This window comes from Trematomus bernacchii, unplaced genomic scaffold (assembly GCF_902827165.1).
Source record: "Trematomus bernacchii unplaced genomic scaffold, fTreBer1.1, whole genome shotgun sequence".
In the NCBI taxonomy this organism is placed as follows: Eukaryota; Metazoa; Chordata; class Actinopteri; order Perciformes; family Nototheniidae; genus Trematomus; species Trematomus bernacchii.
In genome coordinates, this window is record NW_022987732.1 from 1,140,706 (window position 1) to 1,154,490 (window position 13,785).

At 40.0% G+C, this 13,785-nt stretch overlaps 1 protein-coding gene and 1 pseudogene across 1 annotated transcript; one reads left to right on the forward strand and one right to left on the reverse strand.

Annotated features, from left to right (window-relative positions):
* The first annotated feature begins 4,467 nt into the window (after positions 1-4,467).
* LOC117494764 lies at positions 4,468-7,724 on the forward strand. Its single transcript, XM_034145723.1, has 6 exons — positions 4,468-4,643; positions 5,078-5,145; positions 5,269-5,554; positions 5,817-5,971; positions 6,378-6,663; positions 6,883-7,724. The coding sequence occupies exons 2-6, from the start codon at positions 5,082-5,084 to the stop codon at positions 7,031-7,033; spliced, it is 942 nt and encodes a 313-aa protein (XP_034001614.1). The 5' UTR covers positions 4,468-4,643; positions 5,078-5,081; the 3' UTR covers positions 7,034-7,724.
* Positions 7,725-8,517: 793 nt separating this feature from the next.
* On the reverse strand, positions 8,518-10,891 carry LOC117494739 (annotated as a pseudogene).
* Between the last annotated feature and the right edge of the window lie 2,894 nt (positions 10,892-13,785).

A 13,785-nucleotide genomic window follows, 5' to 3' on the forward strand; every position in this document is an offset into this window, starting at 1 on the left:
TTTTTAATGATAAAGTTGTTACTCTTAAACAAAATTAATGACCTCTTGCTTTTTACCAGTATAGTGTTATCAACAGCTCCCGGAAATGTAAGTTCTAATATTACACTAGATGGTAAACTAGAATGCTTTTCAGCCATAAACCTTGAACAATTGAATTCAATGATTCTTTCTTCTAAACCATCAACGTGTATCTTAGACCCAATTCCAACTAAGCTGTTAAAGGAAGTTTTTCCATTAATTAGCACTTCTTTATTAAATATTATGAATATATCTTTATTATCAGGCTATGTTCCACAATCATTCAAAGTAGCAGTAATAAAACCTCTTCTTAAAAAACACAACCTCGATCCAGAGGTTTTAGCCAATTATAGACCTATTTCTAATCTTCCGTTCTTCTCAAAAATTCTTGAGAAAGCAGTCGCAAAACAGTTGTGTGATTACTTAAAAGACAATGATTTATTTGAAGATTTTCAGTCTGGCTTTAGAACACATCATAGCACAGAGACAGCTCTGGTTAAAGTCACAAATGACCTTCTAATAGCCTCAGACAAAGGACTTGTCTCTATTCTTGTTTTGCTCAATCTCAGTGCTGCATTTGATACTATCGACCATGACATCTTATTGCAAAGACTAGAGCACTTAGTTGGCATAAAGGGAACTGCTTTAGGCTGGTTTAGGTCCTATCTATCTGAACGCTCTCAGTTTTTGTGTGTCAACGATGAATCTTCCATGCAAACCAAAGTTAGCCATGGAGTGCCACAGGGCTCAGTGCTTCGACCTATTTTGTTCACACTATATATGCTTCCGTTAGGCAATATTATAAGGAATCATTCTGTACATTTCCACTGTTATGCGGATGATACTCAACTATATTTATCCATCAAGCCTGATGAAACCAATCATCTAAATACAATTCAAGACTGCCTCAAGGACTTAAAAACGTGGATGACCTTAAACTTTTTGATGTTAAACACGGCCAAAACTGAAGTTATTGTACTCGGGCCAAAGAATCTATGAAACAAATTATCTAAAGATATATTAACTATGGATGGCATTAATTTGGCCTCCAGTGAGACTGTAAGGAATCTTGGTGTTATATTTGATCAGGATTTATCTTTTAACGCCCACATAAAATCAATCTCAAGGACCGCCTTCTTTCATCTACGCAACATTGCAAAAATCAGGCAAATCTTGCCTCAAAACGATGCAGAGAAACTAGTCCATGCATTTGTTGAGACAAATGTAACATTTGTGATATTGGGCTATATAAATATACATTGATTGATTGATTGATACCTATGCCCTCTGACCCCCCTTCCCTCAAAAAAAGAAAAAGAAGAGTTATTAAGATAAGATAAGATAAGATGAGATGGACCTTTATTAATCCCCGTGGGGAAATTCAGTTGTACAAAGCAGCAACAGGGTAAGCGTGAAAAAACAGGACAGCAAAGATTCACACAGATTAATAAAATCAAAAATAAAATCAAGACATTTTTTTTTTAAATAATAATGATAATAATAATAAAAGACTATGAAATAGGAGATGAGTAAAAATAAGAGTAAAATAACTGTCAGTATATATACATATTTGATGATCTAAGTTATGAAGTACGAAATGAGTTAAAGTGACAAGTGAAAAGTGAAAATGGACATCTGTACATATAGTGACATATCTAAAACATATTTGATCTACTACTAATATATTAACATGGGTTGTGTCCAGTGATTTTTTATTAATTTTTTTATTTTTTATTTTACATTTTTGACCCCTTGTTGTGCAGCCTGATGGCTACAGGCACAAAGGACTGTCCGAGGCGCTTGGTGCTGTGTTGTGGAGGGATGAGTCTGTGGCTGAACGTACTCCTCATCTTCATTAGCTCTGCATGGGGTGGGTGAGAGGGGTTCTCTAGGATGCTGTCTAGCTTCCTCCTCGTCCTCCCCTCTGCCACCTCCTCCAGATTGTCCAGTTGTACTCCCACTACAGAGCTAGCCTTCCTCACAAGCTTGTTCAGCCTGCCAGTGTCCCTAGTGTTTGTGTTTCCACCCAGGGGCGGACTGGCCATCTGTAGAATCTGGAGAACCACAGAACGGCCGGTCGTCAAGGGCCGTTGACGGCCGGCCGGCCCTTTACATTTTTTTTGTTTAAAGTCATCATTTAAGTTGCGCTTACGGCCGACAGAGGGCGACAGCGGCCGCTAATGCAGTTGTGTGGTTCTTATTTGTCAAATAATCACACACGAAGAAGAAAAAAGACCGGCCACACGAAGGCCCTCGCGCGGAGGGTCCGCCACATTTAAGTGCTGTTCCAAACCAACTAGTGTGGAGCGGTGTGGAGGGGGAGTGGGTTATCAAGCCCTCAAACAGCGAGTCTGCAGCGGTGCTGACTGGAGACCGGTCTCTACCTGACCGGAGTCACGCTGTGTGTGTCCGTCAGGTAACACGCTGTTTACAAACAGTTCCAGCAAACATCCACTGATAAACTCGCAGGTGATGCATATAAATGATGCATATAAATGTCGCAAATTGACAGACCTTTTTGGCAGCAGCGCTGCTACAAGCACTATCAGCAGCAGCTTAGAACAAGTGCAAGATGATGAAGAGAATGATGAGGGCGCGAGTTCAGATATACAGCCAGCCTCCTGCGTTCATGATGAGGGACAGAGTTGAGCTGGTGGAAGAACCAGCTCAACTGGCACATACAAGTGCAGGGCAAGAGCAAGAGGTGGGTGAGAATTATCCCTTGAACTCAGTGGCGTTTTCTCCTGGAGGCCAAGGGAAGCCAGGCTTCCCCTGTTTTTTTGGATTGTAGTTATAATTTTAATAAATAAATAAAAACACTTCGTTTAGTTTCGGTAAATATTCTGCCGGTCCATCTCTCCCCCATTCTCATTGAGTATTTTACAAAGAGTGAAACAGCGCCCCTCTAGATGTTATGGTGAAACAGTAGATTGCACTCTGTTGCGAGAGGAGGCTAGCCGAAATTGGCTTCCCTTGGTGAAAAGAAATTGAGGGATTGACCAATCAGATGAGGCTCACGTCATGCCTCACAATCAAATCAAATCGCATCAACTTCAGTTCGTACTGTAACTGTCATCACCGCCCTTAAAAAGTAGCAAGCAACTGAAGCAAGTGCAATTATGGAGGGTGGAGATTTGGATTATTTCATAAAAAATAATTTTACTAAACTTCCGCTACTACAGCAGCAACTCAAAATGAAATCTGATGACAGGCCAATGCCCAAACTGGAGCTGTGTACAGAGAGGAAAAAAGGAGCGAATCGGACGTAAAACTTTAAATAATAAACAGCGGATTTCTAACATTTGACATTTCATGTGGCCGGACTGGGTCAGTTTCCATGGCTGAATTTTAGTCCCAGTCCGCCCCTAATTCCACCCCAGCACACCACGGCAAAGAAGAGCACACTGGCCACCACAGACTGGTAGAACATCTGCAGCAGCCTCGTGCACACATTGAATGACCTGAGCCTCCTCAGGAAGAACAGCTTGCTCTGTCCCTTCCTGAAGAGAGCATCCCAGTCACAGCGTATACTTCAGCGGAATATCAACACAACGAACCCTTCACATTCCAACTGCAACTGAATAGGCAGATTCAAAGGATTTATTTATTTGGAAATGTAATTAAATCAAGTTATTTTGGTAAAACTAATGAAAAATATATCAAAAAATATATCTTTTATTTTCTAGAATATCTTAGAGAGGGCCTAGAGGGCCCTGACAGCTCGCCACTGTTATAGACTATATTTGTACTTGTATTCCTCTATTCCACTGCCACTAGTGATGTGTCGGTCGCGATCAAGCCGATTCTTTTGAACGGCTCTTCCAGTACGAACGAGGGGAACCGGGTCGTACTTGATGAGAGCCATTCTTGTTATCGTTCAATCGTTGGTCCGCACTCACTGCCTGCCAAAATCCACTCGCCTTTTAAAAAGCTTGATTATTAGCCCTTGACGCCACTGCGAACAATTCTGCCATTCTCCTGGACTTCCTTCAATGTGTTGTAATATCCCAACAAAAATGAAATGGACATTTGAATACAGAACGTTTTCATGGAGTTTGACCAAAAAGATCGTAGACACCCTCTTAGTTAGTTTAAAGTGACAGAGGATCATCCTCAGTTCAGCATAAGTGTTTGTTGTTTTCATTAGATTTCTAGACAGTTTGGTCTAGCCCTATTGTTTGAAGCCAAATGTATTTACTGTAAGTTTCTAAATGGCAGTCTATATATTTTATCGACAATAACGAAGCTAGCACCAGAGGAAATAAACATTTTCCAACATCAAAGTTGCTGATCCCGGATCTTATTGTCATGGCCTGCTTCTCACCTTACGTGCTGCACCTCAGTACTTTTCCACTGACCCCGCCTCCACCTTACATGATTGGACAGCCACACCCACACCGTCAGCTCCTTGCTGCTTTTCATCTCCAATCAGATAGTATATAAGCCTCTCCTGCACACTCACTCATTGCCAGATTGTTCTTTGAACTCAGGCAAGACTCTCCAGCACGATTTCCTTTTGCCAACCCAGCCTGCCTCTGACCTGTCTGTCTCGTCTGATTCCCAGGAAACCCGCCAGCCTTCTATCACTCACCTTGAGATCATCTTCCCTCCCTCAACTATACAGTGTGAGTGTATATATATATATACAAACTTCAACAAACTTGCTAGTGCATGGTTTGGCAAAATGCATTGCAATGCAATTTTTTTGTTTGTTGTTGTTTTTACGAGTTAGGAGGCGTACACATGTGCATTTCTTGTGCACTCATTTCAGTTGTATTCAATGCAGCCTCTCAAAATAAGTGGTGGACGACACCGACGCGTGTTAAACGACTTTTTACTCAGGGTGAATCCAAGGCGCCCCAATTTAAACGCAGCAGCGGGCACCGCTTGTCACGTGACGAGGAATAACCAGCCGGAAGATGTCTTTAAAAACAGTTGTGCAGCAAATATGGAAGAGAAGTTAATTATTATTGTAGTATGTTTAGGACAGATTTCATGCAGTAATTATGACACTGTATATTTATTCAGTGTAATTAACAATTTTGTCTTTCTCAACCAGAACAATGACACACAGTTCAGTTCTGCCCCTGCTGCTCCTGCTGGGGACGTGCTCAGTTTACACCTACCGTAAGTGGGATTACGCTCATTATAAAAGTTCTAACAATTATTTAGTTTTTTTCACTTGGATGTTTGTGCTTCACTTTGATTTGGTGATTTGTAATCATCTTCAAATAATTTTCCGCTTCACAGAAAATGTGGCCTTGCGTGGAAAAGCAAGCCAGTCAGGGAGTAATCCAGACTATTATGGAGATGCAGACAAAGCTATTGATGGAAGCCGTGAATCTAACTATCTTGCTGGTTCATGCACCTCTACTGGTGAGATGACCAATCCCTGGTGGAGAGTGGACCTGCTGGAGTCCTACATCGTCACCTCCATCATCATCACCAACAGAGGAGACTGCTGTGCAGGAAGGCTCGACGGGGCAGAAATTCACATCGGCGACTCTTTGACATACAATGGTGCTGCAAACCCAGTGTGAGTGATCGTACAGATTTTTTTATTACTGGGTTCACCCCAGGAAATAATTTAGCAGACCTAAGCCACCCTTTTTATGATCCATTAGGTGACTGGGTCATGGCTGCACTCAGTGCACATGTAGCATTTGGGGTGTGAAACACTGCCGTTACTGTTCTTCAGGCAGGTTAAATGTGGGTGTAATGTCTTACTTTATGTTGCTATACACCTGTTCAGTATTGCACCTATCCAACGTAATGAACTGCCTCCTCTCTCTCTTTAGGGCTGGTGTGATTTCTCACATCCCTGAAGGTGTTTCTTACATAATGACTTTTACCGAACCTGTGGAGGGATGTTATGTGACTGTGGTTCTACCTGGTTTAAAGAAGACCCTAACGCTCTGCGAGTTGGAAGTCTACGGTTACCGTGCTCCAACAGGTGAGAATTGAAATTATGGCGAGGTGGTGCATTTGTCTAATTCTTTTAATCCAGCTGCAGTCACACCAAGCTCTTAAATTATGTATTGGCTTGGTAAATTCTCTAAAGAAACAGTTTCTCACATGTTATGATTTGTCATCCCACTGTTGACACTGATATACAAAATTAACTTCTGCTAGCTGCTGTTGCACTTTCTCCAACAACAATAAATCAATGCATCTGTACAACTTTCCTTGACCTCCATTTTCTACTGCATATGTTACCACTGGAGAGTGTACTTTCCTGTTTGTGCATTATAGTTGTATGATAATACACACGTTTTTCAGGGTTTTTTTTATACAGAGAGCATCAAGAACCACTACTTATCAATGCTGATACTGTACTTGCAAATGTGTTCTGTTCACAGGAGCAAATTTGGCACTCCAGGGAAAAGCTTCACAGTCATCAGTGCAGTATTTCCAAGGCTTAGCTTACAATGCCATTGATGGAAATCGTGCAAGTAAATGGGGCCAGGATTCTTGTATCCACACAAAAAATGATCTTAACCCCTGGTGGCGTCTGGACCTGGTTGAAACCCACAAAATATTTTCTGTTAAAGTTACCAACACTCTAGATAATGGGGCAACACGACTTAATGGAGCTGAGATCAGAATTGGAGATTCTCTGGAAAACAATGGCAACAGCAACCCCAGGTACTTTACAGACCTTTAATTTTGTTACTACTGTAGCTTAAAGTTTGTGATTGAATATTTGTCATTAGTTTTGTTTGGAACCACACTTGTATGCTCTATAAATATAATATAATAATATATAGGTTTGGCAATACTCACAGTAATATCTCTTTAAAATATTTTTTACCAAAATGTGTTCAAATGATCATTCAAAGACAAACACATGTCTTCTTCTGCTAGGTGTGCTTTGATCTCAAGCATCAGTGCAGGTTTCACCGAAACCTTTGAGTGTAACGGGATGGACGGTCGCTACGTCACCATCGTCATTCCTGGGAGAAAGGAGTACCTGATTTTCTGTGAGGTGGAGGTGTACGGCTCCAGACTGGATTAGGTCTGAGAAGAAAGATTTTTAACATCTGATAATCTTATTGATACTTTAATTACAATCATAGCTTAATCTTCTTTTGCCATCAGCATATTGATGGGACTTGTACCTTGTTTAACCAGAGACTCTCCAACAAAAAAGTAATCTGACTTGCCAAATATAATGAATATTAACGGATTAATGTTTCCACTCTACTTTTATTGTGTTAAACTGTCGCATTTATAATTAAGAAAATGTGGAAAGCGACCAATTTGGGCTGCAACGGGACATATATTAATATAATAAATGAAATACATTATAGTCAATCAGTTTAAATGAATCATGTCAGAAAAAAGTATTTACAAAAATCCATGAACTGATCAGACCTTCTCTGCTTTTATCTTCTGCTTTTGATGATGTCACAACACCATTTTCTTTCAATGCCTTTTTCATCATCAATATTATAATCCAGATGCAAATGATTAAGTCAAACTGTGATTTTATACCTTGTATGATCAGCATAGTAGCAAAAATATACTTTAACTTTACTATTTTATCTCTTATAATCTGACCAGGAAGTACAAATGTATGTATTTGGGAACTGCATGTTAACATTGTTGCAATGTACGTTCAACTAATGTCATAATGTAACCTCAACATATATGTACACTCCTTATTTACTTACATGTTGCAAGAATAAAACTTTCCATTTACTGGACTATGTGACTGTGTGAGTTCCAAGCACCCTTAAACCTCAGTAGGTGATAATAATGTTAACATTTAACACATTAATATAACTATTCTGAGGAATTAATGAATACAAGTTAAAGAATAACGTTTGTTTTATCCTTTCAATTTATTTCGGCAAAAATGACATCATATAATACTAGTATTTTCTTCAACTATCCAGAGTCCAGGTGACTGTTGAGAACTGTTCTTAATATTAACATGCAGACAATGACAGTACAAAAGCTCAGTTGTATAGATCTTGAACTTATTCAAAAACAATTCAGCAATAGCTTTACAAAACACAGTATGATCAGTACAAATACAAAAGTATAAAGATTATACATATACATTCACAACATAATTCATTTCCATATTACCCATACCAGTACTAGAAGCATTGGGAAGCTTTATAGCGCATTGGAGATCAGCATGGGGGTCCGATGGCTTTCTCGTGGGCATCACCCGCCTGTTTGAGAACCAGAACACTCCGTACTTCGTCCTTTGAAAGACTTGAACTGGAAGTGCCTACAGATTGAGCTAATGTCGGTGTAAGCCCTCTAATTGGCAAGAAAAATAGTTTTATCTTTGGTAATTGGATGTTGTTCATATCATTCTGATATTATTTTTTACCTTCTTACATAACATCAAAGTCTGGTGCCTCCAAAGAGCCAGATACACTTTTTTTGGTACACTGTATCTAAAATGCAGCCTAGTACAACAGCCCTGCAGTAAATCTTACCTTCACCAAAGTTATAATGTTGAGTGTTTGGCTGAAACTGAGATGTAACTGTATTCACCTAATCCAGTTTGGAGCCGGACACCTCTACTTCACTCAGGGCCAGGTAATCGGTTTTTCCAAGAATGACGATGTTAACGTAGCGACCGTCCATCCCGTTACACTGAAAGCTTTCAGTGAAAGCTGGAGGAATTCTTGAGATCACAGCACACCTTGGAGAAGAAGAACATACTTTAACACATCAAAAATCAGTTAAATAAATACACTCTAAGAAAAATCTCTTATTTCTATTGTGAGAAATGTAAGATACTGCTATGATATGCCAAACCTATGTTCTTTGATTATTATTTTGTATTGCGCAAAATTCGTTGTTTCAAACATGCCCAATGATAATTCTCTATAACTGTACAAATGTTTAGTTAATGGACATTAAAGTACCTGGGATTGCTGTTGCCATTGTTCTCAAGAGTATCTCCAATTCGAATCTCAGCTCCAACAAGTTGTAAGTTAACATTTCTGTAGTTGGTTATGTTAACGGAAAATATTTTGTGAGTTTTGCCAAGGTCCAGGCGCCAATAAGGGTTCAAATCAGATGCGGTGTGAGCACAAGTGCTCCAGACGGTGTTTAGATTCCCATCAATAGCATTGTAATGCCTGTAGAATGCAGCGATGACTGTGTGGCTTTCCCTTGGATTGCCAGGTTCTCTGCTGCACAAAGCACATATTTGAAAATATCAACACTGATAATGGGTTTTCCTTGATGCTTTCTGAAAAACAATGTGGCCCCAATCTGTGTATGTCTTGAAAGTGGATTCCACAAGTATTTGTTAATTGTCCTAACTGCAGTGAAAGTTGTGAGGATGCATGTTTTTTATTTAGATCAGCATTGCAAAACTGGAGGGATGAACCAGCAGCTACTAGTGTAAATGTATAAATTGTTTTCTTCAACTATCCAGAGTCCAGGAGACTGTTGAGAACTGTTCTTCTCACAATTAATTAATCTAATAAAAGAGAGATTATCTTTATTACTGTAGTGACAGGAAGTGCCTGAAGTTTTTCAAATGAAAGCAGTTCAAACTCTGGTGAGCTTTATATAAAAAGAGGCAGAGGCATCAACTCGAAAATCAAACCATGTGACACTTCATCCAAATATATTCAACTCTCACCAGTTGGGGCATGGAACCCGTAGACTTCCACTTCGCAGAGTGTAAGGATCCTTTTTAAACCCGGTAGAACCACAGTCACAAAACGTCCCTCCACAAGTCCGGTAAAAGTGATTTTTAAAGACCTGCCAACTGGGATATGAGGAATTACAGCAGCCCTGAAAAAGAGAAAGAGGAAGCATTGCAGGACATTGTTTTAAAACTGCAGTACTTTAAAAGCATAAACGTATAAAAGAATAAATTACACATAACCTACCAGAAGAAGGCAGTATTTCAAACAACAAACGTCACTTGTTTATTTATACGTCTTTGGTGATTATATAGTCCTCTACTATATAGGCTATGAAGTCTTTAAGATCACTCACACTGGGTTTGCGGCACCATTGTCTTGCAAAGAGTTGCCGATGTGAACCTCTGCCCCGTTGAGCCTTTCAGCACAGCAGTCTCCTCTGTTGGTGATGATGATGGAGGTGATGATGTAGGACTCCAGCAGGTCCACACTCCACCAGGGGTTGGTCTGCCAACCAGTAGCGGTGCATGAACCAGCAAGATAGTTAGATTCACGGCTTCCATCAATAGCTTAGAAAAAAAAAATGTTGGCCACTTGAGGGCAGCCAACACAAATTGTGAACACAACATTGACATATCACCTCCTTTTGAGTAAAGTTCTTTGCAATCAGTCACTAATTTATCATGCCATTCAACAGCACTGGATATTTTTATTGACACTATGATGTGAAAAAATCCTCCACAGACAAGTTTTGATTGGTCAATTGTTGTCTGATAGAGCTTTTCAACAATAATGTTTCTTTGTGCCTCCATGACAAATCTGTAATCTACAAATGTGCATTTTCTTTTTTAAACAATTGCCTAATTTACCAAGGGGTCAGTTCTCTGCTGTATGTTTCCTCTGGAGACTTCAGGTTTCCTTATCACATTAGTAGGCATACTGCACCATGTTTGTCTCCAAAGTAGTTGTGATGTCGCAAAATCACCTCATACTTGCAGGATTTACAATCTGAGGTTATTTTCTGATTGTAAAAACAGCCTTCTTCACCCACACATCATTCTGCACACTGAAGCCCAAACATCCAAGAGGTGTAACAAATTGCAAACCACATGTGAATCACTTCAGTGTTTTATAACAAAGACACTAGATAAAGCCAGATCCTACTTACGGTAGGTGTAAGCCGAACACGTGCCCAGCAGGAGCAGCAGAGGCAGAACTGAACTGTGCGTCATTGCTCTTGATGAGACACACGATAGAGTCAACTCCTGAAGAAATGAACATTTTCATCATTATTACTTTATGCAATTCATCTCAGACCTACAACAGTCATGTTCCAGAAGTTAACTATAAGTATAGGAATTAATAACTGGTGATGAATGGGATCATTATATGCATTTTAGCACAGAGTAAACAACCCTCAGAACTGTATATCTAAAATAGTACTGTCAATTCAATGATTTAATAGCGTCAATCACAATAATAATCTGATTAATTATGATTAATCACAACTAAATAAATGCTAGTATTTCCTTGTATTCTGGGGAGAGATAATATACATAGAGGTGTTGTAGTGAAGAGATGCATAACAAACGAGAAAGATAATTTTTTTGTTAATCTTTATTATAACATTTTAGCTTAGTTTGAAAGATTATTGAATTATTTCTACACTGAAAAACTGAAGCGTTGACTTTAATTAAATGTATTATGTAAACAAATCTCACATAGCTGTATTAGGGTTAAAGTAATAATATCAAGCTTAAATAAAAAACATTAGGTTCAACTTAATATTATTGCGTTCAACTAACCTAATACAGCAATGTGAAATTAGTTGACATTAACACAAGTCAACGTTTACGTTTTTTCAGGTCATGATTGTTTATCTCTAACTAGGGCTGTCAAGTTAACGCGTTAATAACGCGTTAACGCAAACATTTTTTAACGCCACTAATTATTTTAACGCGATTAACGCATGTGTATTTTTTGTCCTCGGCCGCCCCGCCCCGTAGTTTCAGAGCGTATCGAGTTTAAAATACCATCTACAAGCTGATGCTGACAGCCCCGCTCCTGCCGCCCGCTTGTGGCAGACCACACTTCCACGCTCACCGGCAGGCCCGGACTGGCCATCGGGATGACCGGGAGGGTGTGTGTATGTGTGGGGCGAGCGAGGCACACCTTACGTGTTGTTGTTGTTGTTAGCATCTGGTGCTAGCTCGCTGCACTAACGGATATAAGGAGCTGTTGCAATGAAAACAGAGGAGCGACATTTCGCCGACAACTGCGCCGAGCACTTGACTTTATGCAGGTAGCCAGACAGTGGGACATTGTACGAAAAGTCAGCACACTCAGCACGGATAGTGCGCGCAACATGATTGCAGCGTTCAGGCAGCTCCCGTTCGAGCATATATGCCTTGAGCTGCACATAGCTCCAACGATCCATCACAGTGTCTCCACATTCTCACACACACACACACACACACACACACACACACACACACACACACACACACACACACACACACACACACACACACACAATGTTCAGAGGTTGTTGTGTTTAATATTCATGAGAATATTTGTCATTGTTCAAATGATAATAAACAAACATATAAAGCATATTTGTCTACGTCAACCACCTCCCCCCCCTGGCAGCATGTCCTTTACCCCCGCCCTTCCACAACGCCCACCAAAATCACAGAAGCAGAGACGCGCACCATCTCCCCCGTCTTCATCACCGTGCCTACGTCAACCACCTCCCCTCCCTTCAAGAAAGCATCTGCAGTCTCCGAAGCCTGATAAGGATGTGTGTGTACAAAACGCAACAAACTCTTACTGATATGTGCTGGGTCCAGGCTCAAGGGCATATGGCACTTTCAACTCTTTCCAGGACATGCCGGGGCCCTGCCTGCCAGTAGCTTTGCCGATATCTGTGTTGATAGGTAATAGATTAAGAGCGGTGAATCAGCTTAGAAACAGGAAGTGCTCAAATGTTTGTGTGAGGTTATCAAATTTAGCAGTGATTCCATGTCAGCCACAGCTTGTCACAAAAAATCTTACTGATAGTGTATTTATCAAACTTAAACTAGCTTTATTAAATGTCAGGTCTTTGGCAGGAAAAAAATGTTTAATCAATGATTTTATCACTGAGCACAATCTCGATTTTATGTTTTTAACGGAAACTTGGATTGAACAAAATAACAGTGCAGCTGTTCTTATCAAATCAACCCCTCCCAACTTTAGTTTTATGAGTCAGGAAAGAATGCATAAGAAAGGGGGTGGAGTTGCTATTTTGTTCAATGATTCCATTCAATGCAGGAAGACATCTTATGGGGACTTCTTTTGAATGTGTGGCCCTTCAGCTGAAATGCTCCTCTCGAGCTCTGTTCCTAAATATCTATAGACCACCCAAATACTGTGCAAGCTTTTTTGATGATTTTACTGAACTGCTGTCTATAGTGTGTATTGACTTTGACCGTCTAGTCATTGTTGGTGATTTTAACATCCATGTTGACAACCCCCAGGACAGAGGGGCTAAAGAACTGTTTTGTGTTCTTGATAACTATGGACTGACTCAGCATGTGGCGGAGCCCACGCACAATAAGGGGCACACTCTGGACTTAATTATCTCAAAGGGTCTGAATATCTCAAAGGTTGTGGTGACTGATGTTGCACTCTCTGATCATTCCTGTGTTTTCTTTGAGAGCTCTCTTTCTGTTCACAAAAATGTTCAGAAAGAGGTAATCACAAAGCGATATTTAACTGAAAACTAGGGAAATGTTTACTCTTAATTTTTCATCCACACTTGCCCCTGCCAACATCTCAGTAAATGAGCTAGTAGATCATTTTAATTCAAAAATTAAAAATGTTGTAGATACCATTGCTCCAACTAAGGTAAAGGAAGTGATTGGCAAGAAAATATCTCCATGGAGAAAGGCCATGACCGTGAGAACAGAAAAAAGAGTGTCAAAAAGCTGAACGTAGGTGGCGAAAAACAAATCTCCAGGTTCACTTTGAAATCTATAAAGAGAGACTTGGCCTTTATAATTTGGAATTGAAAAACGCACGACAGTCTTTCTTCTCTGACATCATTACCAAAAACAAAAACAACGCACGTGCCTTGTTTGCTACCGTCGACAGACTAACT